Source organism: Elephas maximus, chromosome 2 (genome assembly GCF_024166365.1).
Source record: "Elephas maximus indicus isolate mEleMax1 chromosome 2, mEleMax1 primary haplotype, whole genome shotgun sequence".
Lineage (NCBI taxonomy): Eukaryota > Metazoa > Chordata > Mammalia > Proboscidea > Elephantidae > Elephas > Elephas maximus.
Window position 1 is genome coordinate 161,589,070 of NC_064820.1, and position 17,569 is coordinate 161,606,638.

Genomic DNA, 17,569 nt, shown 5'->3' on the forward strand with positions numbered 1-17,569 from the left:
CCTTGGAAACTCTATGAGGCAGTTCTACTCTATCCTATAGGGTCACTATGAGTTGGAATCGACTCAACTGCAACAGGTTAAGGGTTATAAGAAGGCCTTGATAGTGCCAACAGTTAACAAGCTCAACTGCTAACCAAAAGGCTGGCAACTTGGGTGCACCCAAAGATGCCTTGGAAGAAAGGCCTAGAGATTTAATTCTGAAAAATGAGCCATTAAAACACTATGGAGGCAGCTGTTCTTGGAGGTAATTAGCCACACATTGCATTTTCTCCCTCTATTCCTAACTCTGCTTCTAACTCTGGGTTCCAGGTGAATACAGACTAATTGTACCTTGGATGGCTGTCAGAAGAACTGGATGGCACCCAGCTACCATTACTGAACATTTTGATCAAAGATTCTTGATCAAAAGGGGAATAATGCAAACCAGAATTTCAAATTCTCATGGACTCTTTCTGGAGCCATGCAGGCTAGATGAACCCCTGAAGCTACTGCCCTGAGATAATCTTTAAACCATAAACCAAAAATATCCCCTAAAGTCTTCTTAAAACCAAACAATAGTTTAGCTTAACTAGTAAAGAATATCTGCCTTGAGCATTATGTTCTTTTAAGAACTATCTGTATGGGATCAAAATAACAATAGCAACTGGAAAGATTAGATAAGAACCTTAGGGGGCCTAAGTTTATGTTACTGGGGGAGGAACAACTCAGAAAAGGAGGGCGAGAATGGTTGCACAGCTTGAAGGATATAATCGATGTCACTGAATTGTACGTGTAAAGACTGTCAAATTGGTTTATATTTTACTGTGTATATTCTCAACAGCAACAACAAAATAAAATAAATTATTTTAAAAAACAAAACAGCCCAATGGAGTACAGTTCCACTCTGACACACATGGGGTCACCATGAGTTGGAGTCAACTTAACAGTCATTTTCTTTTTAAGATTTATACAGAAAGAGCTATTTCATTTAGACTCAAACTGATTAATACATTGATTTACAAAAATAGGTAGGAATGGTGAACAGAGGGTCATTTGGGGGAAAAGAAGACAATTTTGGTCTCCAACCATGAAGGCCATCTCAGCCTACAGTGTTCCAGACCGAAAGTGGGTTGTAATTTGAGAACTTCCCTACCCAGAGTGGTTCAACTCTGGGCAGTTTTCTCAGCACTACCCTTCCCACAAGCCTCTATGTTATCCATGGAATGACCCAGGCCTCTTGGCAGGGAAATGGGTGTTGAAGTCATTTAGGTCTCTACCCCAGTTGAGATGCCTGGTGCAAAAGGAGACGCAAGAAAGAAGGGAAGAGGCTCATCTCACATTCTGAATCATGAAGGATGCTTCTCCAAGAGGACTACCTACTCAGGGCTCGTGGGGTAAGGAAGGGATGGAAAGGGAATCTCATCTTCTAAGAGATGTTCCTTATCCCTTCAACTCAGAGCAAACTCCTCTCCTCCACTGAACTCCTAACATTTACATCTAGACTACTTATTTGATAATAGTTCCTGAGTCTTACATATTTATTTGTTTGTTCTTCACTGGACTGCTTCCTTTGCTTGGATGTTCAGCAGAGGCCATGGCTTATATTTTGATATATCCCCTAGGCCACCTTACAATGCTGAGCATATTGCATGTATGTGGGAGGGAGTAAACAGTAAAATATCTGTTGATCAAAAAGTAGAAAGAATTAGACAGCAGAAGAATCTAAGAAAATAATGGGAACCTGTTATGGATTGAATTGTGTCCCCCAAAAATGTATGTCAACTAGGCTAAGCCATGACTCCCAGTATTGCATAGTTGTCTATCATTTTGTGATCTGATGTGATTATTTGATGTGCTATAAATACTAACCTCTGTGATGTTAACGAAGCAGGATTACAGGCAGTTATGTTAAGGGGGCAGGACTCAAACTAAAGGATTAGGTTATACCTTGAGTCAATCTCTTTTGAGATATAAAAGAGAGAAGTGAGCAGAGAGGAGAGGGACTTCATACCACCAAGAAAGCAGCACCAGAAGCAGAGCGCATCCTTTGGACCTGGGGACCCTGCACTGAGAAGTTCCTAGACCAAGAGAATATTGATAACAAGGACCCTGCCCTAGAGCCTACAGAGAGAGAAAGCCTTCTCCTGGAGCTGGTGCCCTGAATTCTGACTTCTAGCTTCCTAAACTGTGAGAGAATAAACTTGTTTGTTAAAGCCATCCACTTGTATTTCTGTAACAGTAGCGCTAAATAACTAAGACAGAACCTAAACCACATACTCACTAAAAGGGTACACACACACATACCTGAACTTGTTTTTAGGCCCCAAGCTCCTAGCCTTAGTGTCAACAAAATCCTTGCTCCCAGAAATGTCTTAGTCTTTTCTGAGGGTACGATTGTTATATAAGAGTAACTGTTTGATCTTCGGAGTAAAAAAAAATAGGAGGGTTTAAAATCCTTAATCTCATGTTTACCAGCATGTTACCTCATGTCAGTTAAGTGAACCTCTCCTAACCTCAGTTTCTTCCTCTGTAAAATGGGCAGTGTATTGCATGGAAGTGAAGAGCACAGACTTTGGATAGATCTATTGCTTACTAACTCTAATCTTGGGCTAGTTATTTTAAGCCTTACTTTCTCTATCTACAAGGAAGGTATAACAACTCCTCTCTCATGCGGGTGCTATGAGGAGTAAGATCACATACATAAAAATCAAGTGCCTAGAACATGGTGGTACCCACCCAAGCTCATGCTCTAGGTTCTTGGCCCCAAGCAGGGGAAGTGACTCAAATGGGTGGATGGTATGGGAGGGGAAGCCATAGGAGAAGCCAAAGGAGAAGTGCAGGGGGTATGCTCAGGCTCACCTTTGTCCTTGATGAGACTCTGCACTTCCTGCTTGACACTGTCGTTCCAGTGGGTGATGTCCACATGCAGGGCGTAGTCACAGCAGCTCTTCCCATCGGCCCACTCTCGCCACTTCTCATAGGCCTCCGTCAGGCTGGACTCAGGTTCCGGCACTACATGGTCAACTGAAGACAGAGGCAACAGATGGGAGACCCACTGGCACAGGCCTGCTCCTGCTTGCTCAGCTATGGCTGGAGAATCTCCACTCCCTGAGCATAGGATTGACCTTAGAAAGTGCTCCCTGATGGTTTCAAGGTTGCTGAAGACTTAAATGCCACTTAGCTAAGTGATTTTGGGCAAACTACTCGCTTCTCTAAAGCTCAGCTTTCTCATCCTTAAAATGGCTACTGAGTGGGGAGTGGGGAGGTATGTAATAGTGCCTTCTTTCGAAATTTGTTACATGATTAAACAGGAAAATGCTTTAAAAGTGCTTCACTTGATGCCTGGCACATAGTAAGTGTTCGATGAAGTTTAGCTATCAATGAGTGCCTACTCTGTGCCATGCTGTTCAATGCCCATCAAGCCAATTCTGACTGATAGGGACCCCATGACAAAGTAGAACTGCCTCATAAGGTTTTCTTGAAGCCAGGCTCTCTTCTTAAAGTGAAACCCAAAAACCAGTGCCATCGAGTCGATTCCGACTCATAGTGATCCTATAGGACAGAGTAGAACTGCCCCAGTGAAGGGAGGGGTTTTAAGATTATGTTGGGGCTCAAGAGTTTTGCATCCTGGTCCTTTCTGCAATAGAAAAAGTAAACCTGACACCAAATCCATAGGTCCTATTTCCATGTAAATTTTTTTTTGTCTAGAATCCGGTTTCTTTGAGGCCTAAACCTACCCTTTCAGTACCTGCAACCATGGATAACTTTTCAAAAAAAATAATAAATACTCACAGTTGGTGGGCATACAGCAAAAATTATACTCTTGTATGTTCCCCTGGGCAACTAGGGGAGAGTATCAATTGATACAGCCTTGCTGGAGCATAATTTTGAAATAGATATCAAAGATCTTGATATCTGTCATAATGCTTACTCAGTGCTTCTATGCCTATGAATTATTCCTAAGGAAATAAATATGGCTGTATGCAACATTTGGGCTCTCAGGATGTTTGCTACTGCATTATCATGTCAGTGAAAAACCAGCCATGAAGTATTTCACAATGCACGGAGATCGGTTAAATACATAAATCATGATACCTTCATAAAATGCATCATTAGGCATCCATTCAAAACGCTGGGATAGAATCAAACTAAAGGAATGGAAAGATATCTGTGATGTATTATTTAGAGAAAATGGCAGGTTGAATTATAGGACATGTTACGATTTCATTTTTGTTAATAGGAAAAAAATATGCATGGAATATATAGCAAAACTTTACCACTGTTGTGAGATTATGGATTTTCTTTTCTTTCATTCTTTTGTGTGCGTACATGTGTATCTAGAGCCCTGGTGATGCAGTAGTTAAGAGCTACAGCTGCTAATCAAAAGGCCAGCAGTTCGAATCCATCAGCTGTTTCTTGGAAACTCTATAGGGCAGTTCTACTCTGTCCTATAGGATCACTACGAGTCAGAATCAACTTAATGGCAGTGGGTTGTTTTTTTTTTTTTTTAAATGTGTGCATGTAGGATTTCTGAATTGTCTATGGAGGAGATGCATACATCTGTGGTTCTTTTCATGTTTTGTTCTCTTATCCCCTAGAACTTTGATTTTCCTCTGGCCCCTTCCCTAATGCAGAAGACCAAGCAGCTAATACCCATCTTAAGGATGTAGAGCAGATCCAACTCCTCCCCCAGATGGTAGAAAGCCAAGTCAAGATCACTCACTTCCTCAGTCTTCTATCAAAGGCCATGTAAGTGCACTTATCGGAAAGCAAATGCATGGAGCTACATTACAAATGTCTGGAACCACACCAAGGCTTTCGTGGGCAGGCAGCTGCTGAGAAGTCAGCTGGCTTCCTCTCCTCAGCTGGAGAAAAGCTGTGGTCTCACTGAATTGCACCTTTTATGGCCTTGATGCAATTTTCCTGGGCTTCCGCACCCAGCTAGCTGAGGCTGACCCCTCTTGTGTTCCAGTCTAAAGAAAGTTAGACAGTAAATAGTTCTACAGCTCAGGCTGTTCTTGCTCTTGGGTGAATGTTTACGGTGTTAAAATAAACAAGGCTCTGGCTGCCCAAGTTTGGGGCCGTGGCTGGAATAGGACCCAATTCATCGAGATTCCTCTGGGACAGGGAGGTCTGCCCTGGAATGCTATCTGTCCAATATTCCAATGCTATGCAACTCCCTAGGTTTTTTGGAATTCCAAAAGCTATCAGTGAAAAAAAAAGGAAAAATCATCACCACAGCTTGCCTAATCTTAAAGATATGAATTAGTCAAAAGACAGTGCAGATCAGATAGCACTGAATGCCAATGTGCCAATGAAGCCCACTAATTTTCCAAGAAGCACAAGTCTCAATCATCATTCTCTCAGGGAAGCTTCCTAGCCTTGTTCATGCTGCTATGCCAGTGCTCTCTGCCCTCTCCTCCCCAGGACATAAGCTGGCAGTTCTGGTATAACTTTTTGCCTGGTCTTCACACTTTCTGAGTCCACTTTTCCAGTGATTGGCCCAGAGGTAATAATTCTGACCCCCCACCCACTTCAGAAGTCAGCTCCCTGTTGCTGAGGCAGACAAGAGAGGGCTGCTGCTCTCATGGCCAGAAGCTCCATGAATCTCCTCTCTGCATCTGTAGTGAGCTGTGCACTTCCTCATAACTACCTTTTCTTCTCCATCAATCGTCTGTCAATTTGTCATACCGTGGTGGCTTGCATGTTGCTATGATGCTGAAAGTTATGCCACCAGTATTTAAATACCAGAAAGGTCACCCGATGGGACAGGTTTCAGAGAAGATTCCACACTAAGACATACTAACAAGAAAGATCTGCTTATGAATATTAGCCAGTGAAAACATTATGGATCACAACAGAATATTGCCCGATATAGTGCTGGAAGATGAGCCCCCTAAGTTGGAAGGTATCACACAAAGGCCATACACAATGGCTGCAACGATGGACTCAAATATGCCAACGATCATAAGGATGGCACAGAACTGGGTGAGCCTTTGATATGCTGTATAAACAGTCATCAAAAGTCAGAGCCAACTCAACGGCAATTAACAACAACAGCACCTTTTCTCAGGCCCATCAGGCAGAAAGTCTAGAGAGCTGAAATTAGGGAAGTATACAGGTTATCATAAGGCACCCTGGTGGTGCAATGGTTAAGCACTCAGCTACTAACCAAATGGTCAGAGGTTCGAACCCACCAGGCATTCCTTGGGAAAAAGATGTGAGAGTCTGCTTCAATAAAGATTACAGCCTTGTGTGATGGATATATTTACAATGACAAAACAAATAAACAAAAAAGAGTAGCTGCTGAGGCTGCTTATGTACAACCAAAAACCTCATGGGATTTGGTTTCTTGGTTTGGAGGTTTAGGGTCATGGATTCATGGGATCAAAAAACCCAAAGCCATTGCCATCAAGTTGATTCCAATTCATAGCGACCCTAGAGGACAAAGTAGAACTGTCCCATAGGGTTTCCAAGGTTGTAAATCTTTACAGAAACAGACTGCCACATCTTTCTCCCGTGGTGCAGCTGGTGAGTTCAGGCCTCAGACCTTTCGGTTAACAGCAGAACACTGAAGCACTGTGCCACCAGGTCTCCTTTCATGGGACATTCTAGTTGATTGGCCTAATAATATGTTTAGTGTTTCTGTTCTACCTCCTACTTTTTTTGGAGTGCCTGGGGTCTTAAAAGCTTGAAAGCGGTCATCCAAGGCACAACAATTAGTCTCTATTCAGCTGGAGCAAAAGAGGAAGAAGGTGAATCGGAAATAGGAGGATATGGATTGCGTGGCTAATTGCTTCCATGAACAACTGCCTCCTTTGCCACATCAGAAGAACTGCTGAACATTTTGATCAAAGATTCTATAGAAGAATACTGATCAAAAGGGGGAAAATGTAGAACAGAATTTCAATTCTCATGGACTCCAGGCTTCCTAGAGTCATGAAGGTTGGATGAACCCCTGAAACTATTGCCATGAGATCATCTTTAAACTTTAAACCAAAAATATCCCCTGAAGTCTTCTTAAAATCAAATAATAGCTTAACCAGTAAAAAAAAACATCCGCCTTTGGCATTATGTTCTTTTAAAAACTATCTATATGGGATCAAAGTGACAACAGCAACTTGAAAGACTAGATAGGGACCTTAGAGGGCAATAAATTTATGTTAATGATAGAGGAACAACTCAGAAAAGGAAGGTGAGAATGCTTGCACAACTGGAAGAATGTAATCAGTGTCACTAAAAGGTATATGCAGAAACTGTTGAACTGGTGTATGTTTTGCTGTGTATATTCTCAACAACAACAACAAAATAAATGAAATTAAAAAAAAAAAAAAAAAGATTGCAACCTTGGAAAGCCTATAGGCCAGCTCTACTCTGTCCTATAAGGCCATTATGAGTCAGAATTGACTCAATGGCAACAGGTTTACAGGATAGCATCAGAAAGCACTATGGTTAACACACTGAACACACAGTTCTTAGGAACAGGCGTGTATAAAATCTGTGGACTTACTGATCATGGTGGTGCCACCTGCTAAGGCAGCCTTTGTCCCTTGGAAGAAGTCATCTACTGTGGTCATCCCCTTATATGGCATCTGAAAGTGAGTGTGGACATCAATGCCTCCTGGGATCACCATCTTCCCATTGGCTTCAATGGTCTTCACTCCTCCAGGGACGATCAGATTGTCTCCAATTTGCCTGGTGAGGCAGTAAAACAAGTGGCAGTTTAAAAGAACGTCTAAGATAAAGTATTGTAAAGATTTTAAACTTTGCAACTTACATCGATCAAAATAATCTTTGAAATAATTCAGAATTTTGGCAATCTAGAAGCAAATAAAGGTAGGTATATGTACAGAGGAGTCCAATCTCACCTTCTTTGTCAAGTTTCTACTGACAGCCAGGTCTAATAATTAAGAACATGGCTGAGCTCTGGCTACAGGCTATCTGTATTCACAAGCTTGGCTCTATCATTTATTAGCTGGGTGTCTCTGGCCAAATAACTTAACCTTGCCATGCCTCAATTATTTCACTTGCAAAACATATGGTAATAAGAACACCTCCTCCAAAGGGTTGTTTTGTAGACTGAATACGTTAATACTTGTTGAGCACAAAGAACACTGTCAGGCATATAAGAACTCAATAAGCATCAGCTATTATAATTAATGGCCAACTTCCTACTATATAGCCCTCTCCCTCCTGTGAATCTCTTAGCACTTATCATCTACTCTACTAATTTAATACTTGATATTACCTGAAATGTTAACTTCTTTGTGTATTTATAGATATTTCAGCTCCCCCAAAAGACTGTAAAGTCCTTGGGGCAGGGAGGATGATGATATTGGGCCCACTGTATCTACCATAGCATGTGACACTGTGCCTTGGACAAATTCCCTGCATGTTAATTCACAGACAAACAACTATGTAACAGTTGAAGGAAATTATTTGTTTTTCTGCTCTATGAGCTAAGAATGTTGTTGGATATATACAAAATTTCAGGACTGGATGAAGATCATGTTTATCCAAACTTTTCCCTCACCAACACACACATCTGATGGCTAAATTCCTTCTATAACATCCTTGGCAAGTGGCCTTTCAGGCTATTCAAATAGAGATGGCAAAAAGGATTCATCTTGTGTATTCGACTCTAGTAGTGAATGCCTGATGCACCATATGAAGACAGACTCCAAGCCTGCATTCAAGGCTCCAGTGCAGAAAGGTCTGTGATCAATTAGTTATGCCTGCCGTGGTCTCCAAAATGGAAAAGGAGTATAAGGCACTAAATTTTTTTCCGTCTCTGAAAATATCTAAGTGAGTGAACTTGGTAACTCCAAAGACAGCCAACTATAGTAGTATTTTTTAGTAACAGAAAAAATACAAAATAAATTATGGTTTATATCTTGAAGAAATTATTGTTTTATATTGGTTAGCTTGCCTGGTACTTCCATTTATCCTATTGCTAATAGGAAAGAGTAATGAGGCCTCTTTCTGAGCCTCTAACGAAGAGAGGATGTACAAGAAATAAAGAGAAGGGCTCTGTATACGTACTTTATTAAGCCATCTTCCATGTAAATATCAGCATAAAAGGATTGATCATCATTGACGATTCTGCCTCCCTTGATAAGAAGACGGTCACTCTAGAAAAGAAGGAAAACACGAGTCATTTTCACAGCCAGGACTTCAGAGAACAGTGGTCCACCAAGGTTTTGCTAATTCATTGTTCTAGAGGTCTAGTAGGCACACATTTATTAAACACATTTGTGTGCTCAAGGCACCCAATGTTTGAACTAGTTGTACCTGGGGATTCAGTCTTTCCTGTTTGCACCTCATTCAAATTATTCTGAAGGTTCCTCTCTTGCTTCTGTGACCTACCATAGCCTCTCGGAAACAAAACTACTTGAGAAAGCGAGACACATATCATCTTTTCTGATTCAGTAACCACTACATATTTGAAGTGGGGTAACTTTTATGTCAGTGTCTAGAACCCTATCTGGTATTCTGTTGGCACTCAATGATGATTCTCAAAAATGGAACTTAGGATCACGCATACAATGAAACAGACTTTTAAAAGTATTTATAATGACATGAGGACATGTTCAGATCATGTTATGCTAAAAACCAGAATGCTGATACATGCATTCACACTTGCACACCAAGTTGCGGAATGTATGAGAAAAACCACTAGATGAAAATAAGACAAAACATCCATAGTAGTTAACTCGCGATGGAGAAATTATGTAGGATTTATATTTGCTTCATTATACTCAGTATACCCAGGGCGGACGTTCTTCACATCCATGTTGACTATGGGGATTAATGGTCATTGAGTTAGACGGGGCTAAGGGCAGGAAGACTTCATATTCAGGGCTAACCATCATCATCATTCCTTGGAAGATGATTCTTCGCCCCCTGTTCAACACCACTAACTTTCAAATAGATTAAAGGTCTTATGGGGAAGGCCCCCAGACAGGCTGACTTCTGGCTTCAGAAATGAAAGGTATGAAGAGGGCCAGAAAATGAACGCTAAAGTTGGGCTCCAGGTGGGGTACAGAAAACTACCACTTAGTTTCTCCTGCTTTGGAGGTATTGCATAAGAACGAGGAATTTCATCATGTCATACTGTCAGGGGAGAGGATTTTAAAAAGATACAGATCAATGAGGTATTTAGAAAAAACAAAACAAAAACCTACGTATGTGGCAAGGAAGATGTGCTAATGAGGCAGAATACACACTCCCACCACGTGTGACAAACAAGCACTTCATGGCCTGGCCTCTGCTGACACGTCTACCCTCATTTCTATCACATGCTGCCTCGTATTTTACACAGTGGTAAAACTAAAAACAGAGCGCTAGTGGCACAGTGGTTAAGGTGCATGGCTGCTAACCGAAAGGTTGCAGGTTCAAACACACCAGCTGCTCCTGGAGAGAAAGATGTGGCAGTCTGCTTTCGTAAAGATTTACAGCCTTGGAAACCCTATGGGGCAGTTCTACTCTGTCCTATAGGGTCACTATGAGTTGGAATCAATATAAAGGTAATGGGTAAAACCACGAAATGTGTAGTTCTTGTCACATATCAGGCTCTCTGGCCACGAACCCTTGCAAAGATGTACTCACTGCCTTCTCATGTGTCCACCCGGCATCCAACAACCATCCTCTCCTTCTTCAAGCCTCAACTACAAGGGCTTCTCCCCCAGGACGCATTACCTGACTTCCCCAGCAAAGTTCACACCTGCTCCCACTGCCATTTAGTTCCAACAATTCTATTGTTTTACAATAGCTGCTTTGTTGCCTAATTGTCTCTCAACCAGACCGTGAACTCCTTTAGTCTTGGAGCTCATGTCCTATGGTCTTTTTACTTTAGTTCCTGGAGCCCAAATATTGGTCAAATGAATGGATGAAGGTGGGACACAGGAGGTTGTGTTTTATCAGCATGATGGAAAGACTATCTGAGTCAGAAAATTATGTGAAGTGGCTAGAAAATTGGACTTTTAAGCAAAAAAATGAAGGCTATTGCACTCTACTGAAAGGAGTACTGCAAAATTTTATGAGTAGCTTTTGGTATCCGACTGAGCCCAAGACAGCAATGTCCTCAGTCCTCGGTAGCTGGGCAGAGCCTAAGGCAGCAAGAGTCCCTGGCTGGCTGCTTCAGACTCTGAATTTTGGGTTCATTTTGGAGTCCAAATACCCTCCAGATTACCTAGTGTACTCTAGAAATGTCATCATTTGTTATGAGTATTAAAAAAAAAATAGTACATGAAAAAGATTGGTAAGCTCCCAAACTATCGCACATTAGAAAACAGAGATTTCCGGGCCCTGCTCTAGGCCACCATCTCTGTATTGTCAACATGCTCCGTAGATGTCTCTTATGCAGCCACCCAGCACCACGTAACAGACCAGCACCAGGAACCACTGTCCCATGGAACTCTCACTGTTCTGCGTGTCTACGGAGTGACCAACGTATCTCCAAAGGAGTTAAACAGTAATAATAATAGTAAAAGTGCCTTCTCAAAACTCAGTGCCTTTCTAATGTTCTTCATCTTCCCAGCAAATAGCTGAACTAAACTTGTTTCTGGACAGGGGCCAGTTTCTGCCTGAACTGAGACCAGATATGAAATATGAGCCCCCTCTTGCCTAGGGACATTCAGCCCTCAGCCACTGGTATGATTATCACTTCCTTCAACAAGCATCAAATGTCAGGAAAGGGGCAAAAGCTATCTCAGGCCCTATGTACATCAGGGGGATAGTAAGAGCTGATCCAAGTGGAATTAACACCATTGAGATGGTGTTATTGGAAACTTTTCAAATTGTAATTAAATAAACCCTCTCAGGCTCAATAATTAGGAAACTTTTTTTAACAGAGCCGAAAGATGAATTATAGGCCTTGCACAGGATTCAGAGCAAGGAGTAGTAGCAAGATCCTTGCTCAACGGGCAAATAAGTATTAATGTTATTATTTGATGTATTGTGCAGAGCAGATATACCAAATCTAAACTAGTGCAGTACAACTAGATGATGCCTGGCTACCACACTGACTGCTCTGACAGGAACCACAATAGAAGGTCCAGGACAAAGCTGGAGAAAAATGCAGAACAAAATTCTAACTCACACAAAAAAAGACCAGACTTACTGGCCTGGCAGAGACTGGAGAAATCCCGAGAATATGAACCCCGGACATGCTTTTAGCTCAGTAATGAAGTCACTCCTGAGGTCTACCCTTCAGCCAAAGATTACACAGGCCCATAAAACAAAACGAGACTAAAGGTGCACACCAGCCCAGGGGCAAGGACTAGAAGGCAGGAGGGGACAGGCAAACTGGTAACAGGGAACCGAAGGTTGAGAAGGGAGAGTGTTGACATGTTATAAGGTTGGTAACCAATGTCACAAAGCAATATGTGTACTTGTTGTTTAATGCAAGCTAGTTTGTCCTATAAACCTTCATCTAAAGTACAATAATAAATTAAAAAAAAAAAAAGAATCTAAACTCATGGAGCTCAAACACATTCTTTCTCTAGGGGTCTTTACTTTGTCCTCCCCAAATGATTTAATTAACTTTAACTCTTTCCACGCATGCGGAATCTGCTCTAAAGGGCAGCCTGGCCAAACCAGTCAACGGACACAGAAGAGTCTGACAGGCAAATCTCAGGCTTGCACTGAGGAATACTGCATGTGGGGTATGACTACTGACCACACCTAGACCACATAAAACCAAGCCTCTCTGGACACAAAAAAAATGCTTGTCTGTGAATTCATGGACCAGCCTTGTAGATTAACACATGCTGGGGTCAAAAACCCACAAAATGAATACACCCTACATCTATGATTAAAAGTCATCCTCAATGATATTAGATACAACTGGTGAATATGGCTTTGTGCTACCAAGTAGCCATGGGCTGGTATGAGATGTTAAAATAATGTTTTGGAGCTTACCGTGACAGAGAACACAACACAGAGTCCCTGGAGAAGGAGAAAAGTGTGTTGCAGAACTCAAACTCACTTAAAAAGACCAGATTTAATGGTCTGACTGAGACTAGAGGAACCCCAGAAGACATGGCCCCCAGGCTCTCTGGTAACGCAGAACTAAAATTATTCTTGAAGCCAACTCTTCAGACAAAGATTAGACTGGACTATAAAACATAAAATACTTGTGAGGAGTGTGCTTCTTAGTTCAAGTAGATACATGAGACTAAACGGGGCAGCTCCTGTCTGTAGGTGGGATGAGAAGACAGAAAGGGATAGGAGCTGGTTGAATGGACACAGGAAACCGGGAGTGGAAAGGGGGAGTATGTTGTCACATTGTAAGGATTGCAACTAGGGTCACATAACAATACGTGTATAAATGTTGGTTCCAGAAATTAACTTGAGCTTTAAACTTTCACCTGAAGCACAACAAATAACAATAATAAAAAAAGAATGGCTCTGATTCAAACTAGAATAGGAAATGAAGGGACAGAATCTTGAACCCAAACCTACTGGAAGACATTGGTTCCCATTTTAGTTTTCCTCCCCTGGTCTTCGATTTAAAAAACTTAAATTACCACCTCCGTCTACCTGAGGCAATGAGAAGATACCTCCCAGAGAAAACAGAGCCCTCCACAGATTTCTTCCCAGTCAATAAAGTCAGCCTGAGCACACTACTTGAGGCACATCTCTTCTATGCTCTGAAGGCATTCCAGCAGCTCAAGAAGAAAAAAACAAAAAACTGTCATCCTATGAAAAAAAAGGGAGACTATACAATGGAGAACGAATCTTCCAAGATCTAAGCTGGTTCATATTTTCTTACCTGCATTCATATCTCAAAGCACAGACTCTGACCCTCAGCAGGGATTCAGGATCCTTTTAAAGTCCAGCTGAAGGCACTGGCGTTTATTCAAAATATATTCCTCTCTGAGCAATTGGATCTGGCTCCCTACAAACACTTGTATTCTTAAGGATACATCAGAATGGATGGGCTACATGGATGAAACCTCATTTTTTCTTCCCCAAAGCAGCATCATTTAAAAAAAGAGAGAGAAGATCAGGCTTTCTCAGACAGTCTGGTTGACTCAATGTGATATTCAGAAAAAGGTACTGAAGAGGCTCTAGGGACATCAGCGTTCTCGTCCTGGTTCTGCCATTAAATATGCAATGCAGGTGAGGTACACAGACCTGAGTTTGAATTGTAGCACTAATAACTGCCTGTGGGATTTCAGATAAGAGATTTTACCTCTTTGAGCTCCAGTTACTTCATGTGTGAAGTGGGGGACAATGAAACCTTTCACTCAGGGTGCTGGAAAGGATTACAGAAAACACTACATGTAAAGGGCTGGGCCCCCTGCCTGGCATGTTGTAAATGCTCAGTGCATGTGAGTGCCATCACTATTAGTATTCCTTACAATAGTAACTGGCCACTCTAAGACTCTTCTCTCTCAAATGCTCAAGAAGAGCTGAACTAACACTTTGTTAGTCAAATATAACAGCCCTTGCCATGAGGGGAATTCCAGAGACGCCAGCCCTCAGCCAATCCTCAGCAACCGTTCTTAGCTCCTGCCACCAGCAGCCATGGTCAGCCAAGACTTCCCCTTCAAATCTACCCCAGCAGGACAAGTTCCCATGCCTCCTCCAGGTCATCCTTCCTCCGGAAATAAGCCCTCATTAGGCGATGACAATCTACTCTCTTCCGGTAGTATGGAGAGTGGGCGGTGAAGTCTTAAACCACCTCCTACACCCAGCCTCCCTACACACTGCATGGATCTAATACCCACAATGACAGACATGCCATTGAGACAAAGACAAAGAGTAAGATCTGAGAGAAGATAGACATCTCAAAGAGTAAAGCAGTTTCTCTGCTCTGAGTCCTTATTGAAACCAGGCATAGTCTGACAAGGCTGGCTATTCCAAATCTCTAAACTTCTCCAGATGAGAAGTCTTTTTCTCGTCATCTAAACCTACTTAGGGCCGCTGAGATGTGCTAGATGGAGGTAAAGCTAGGGTACTCCCTTCAAAACACAAATCCCTAAGCAGGATGCATAACAAACGGGAAGCTCTGCATTCACTTTCTTCATTATGTTCAGTCTGGCTCAAACAGTACTATTTCCTGGGGGACAGAACTCAAGGTAGAAAAAGCAGAAATGTGGAGGAAGCGTGAGCCAAGGGCTGTATTAACCAGGGCAGTCTAGCTGCTCAGCCTCCTGAATGAGGACATCAAAGCCAGCTACGTGCATTCTTCACTCCCCAGACATCACGATTCCCTTTTTAAAGATGTCATCATCAAAGGGCCAGACAAGTCCAGTGACCTGCCCTGGGTCAGAGTGGAGTGGGGGGATCAACTGTGGATGGCATTTTAATCCCAGCCCCTGATAACAGTTTCCCAATCTTCAACAAGGTCCCAGACATGGATAAGCACAAGTGGATGACCAGGTCAGGACAGAGAGGATGGGGAGGGAAGGAACAACCCAGCACTGGAAAGGAGGTACCGCAAAGTCATTCCACTCTCCAGCAGGAAGGTCAGCTGAGTGTGGGTAGTCCAAACCTCAGTCACTTGGGAACCACCTTCATGACATTTGACATTGTTGTTAGGTGCTGTCAAATTGATTTTCGACTCATGGCAACCTCATGTGACACAGTGGTACCGTTCCATAGAGTTTTCTTGGCTATAATCTTTATAGAAGCAGATGGCCAGGTCTTTTCTCTCACAGAGCCACTGGGTGGGTTCAAAGAACCAACCTTGCAGTTAGCAGCTAAGCGCTTAACCATTGCACCACCAGGGCTCCTTGACATTTCACATACCCTAGTATAAATTGTAAAAAAAAAAAATATATATTGTTTTTTTTTTAGTATAAATTGTATTGTTATTTACTGAATATTATCCCTAAATTAATGTATTTTAAAAGCAAATACTACCTTACTCCTATAAATTACATGCCAGGATCTTGACAAAAATATATAGTAAACCTAGAAATGAATACAGTAAAAACATCACTGAATTTTGGCTATATTCTGCTGCCTTCAGAAGGCATCTAAAGGATGAGGTGAGGTCTGCTATATTTGTTAAAAAGGGAGATTATCAAAGGACAGGAGGTGTTAAAGACCGATTAGAGCCAGAGACTTTTTCCTGGATCTACTCAGAGGTTTGAAAAAGATTTAGAAAGTGGACAAAATTCCTCATTATGTGATTCAATGTTACTTAATGCCCTATTCCAGAATCACCTAAAATGATCTGTTGTAACTGCAAAAATACAATTTCTGCCCCTGAAACACAGGCCAGCATGGGACTGTCAGAAATGAGAGCAAGGATCCAAGGCAGAGAATCTCAGGAAGGGCCCAAGTACTGGGCAAGACAGCAGAGGGAGATTAATAGGGGCCTGCTCTGCTTGAGCAGGAGTCCCTGGGTGGTACAAATAGTTAACTCATTCAGCTGCTAACAGAAACGTTGGCAGTTTTAATCCACTCAGGGGCACCTCAGAAGAAAGCCCTGGCAATCTGCTTCTGAAAAATCAGCCACTGAAAACTGTATGGAGCACAGCTCTACGCTGACACACATGGGGTCACCATGAGTCGGAATCAACTCCATGGCAACTGATGACTGTGTCAGCAAGGCTGTGGAGGGTGGGGGAAAGAGGCAGAGCGGTGTAGGGTCAAGTGTGGGAACAAACATATCTCACTAGAAAACAGGATATGCCGAATCTGGCTCAAAGTGGAAATATGGCACATCTTTAGCCAGGCTTTTGGAAGGGATGTTCTAGCTATATGGAAAGGCTGCTGCCTGGGATAGAAGCCAGTACTAAACGCAGTTTGGCAGCCGCTCAGAACTGCAGGTGGCCACTGAGGGAGTTAGGAAGCTGCGGCTGCATTAGCATCTCTACCACTGACTTACTCTGCGATTTCAGGCAAGTGACTAACTGACCCCAATCTGGGCCCCAGCTCCCCCAGCTGAGTGAAGGTGTATATCTCCTAAAAGGGTCTGTTGGAGTCAGAAGGACCATTTGTCCTTTCTGAATCCATCTAGGTATCTATAAAGTACAAACAATAATGCCTATACCTCATAGGGCTATTGTGAGAGTTAAATGTCATAATTTAATTCTAACATGTAGACAATGCTCCATAAGTGGTAGGCATCACAACCATTTGGTTCACGGCTGAGCATTTTATCCACTGTGCCACCAGGGCTCCTTGCACAACTACTATTACTACTGTGGTACCACTATCCCCCCCCTTTTTTTCCTCTTATTATACACATGTACAATTAAAGTCAAATCCACACTGTAGTACAAATGTAGGGCAGTGATTGCTACTGCATATAAAGTGCCTGAGAAAAGTGTCAAGCAGGACCAGAATAGAGGGTATGGACAAAAAAAAAAAAAAACGAAGTCAGTGTTTTAGAGAAGTAATTCACACCCATCTTTGATCTGGATTTATATGACAGCTTTGTGTTTCATTTATTCCTTTTTTTGTTTTGTTTTGCATTTTCCTTTTTAGGCCGCCATCCATGTGGTTTGGCTGAAAACTCTCTGTACATATGTGGACCAGAGAACTGGGACCCACCTTCACTCAAACAGAATCCTAAGTCACATTAGCCCATGAGCCTGTGCAAAAGCCAAACACCCACCTTATCAGGAAG

General features: G+C 42.2%; 1 protein-coding gene across 2 annotated transcripts in view; it reads right to left on the reverse strand.

Moving 5' to 3' along the window:
* The window catches only part of DPYSL3 (dihydropyrimidinase like 3), a 146,073-nt gene that overhangs the window by 28,926 nt on the left and 99,578 nt on the right, over positions 1-17,569 (reverse strand). For both annotated transcript variants that reach the window (XM_049874003.1, XM_049874004.1), the window contains exons 2-4: positions 9,022-9,110; positions 7,490-7,674; positions 2,839-3,003 (exon numbers count right to left, since the gene is read on the reverse strand). In XM_049874003.1, coding sequence (XP_049729960.1) covers positions 2,839-3,003; positions 7,490-7,674; positions 9,022-9,110 — 439 coding nt within the window. The remainder of the gene's footprint in view (positions 1-2,838; positions 3,004-7,489; positions 7,675-9,021; positions 9,111-17,569) is intronic.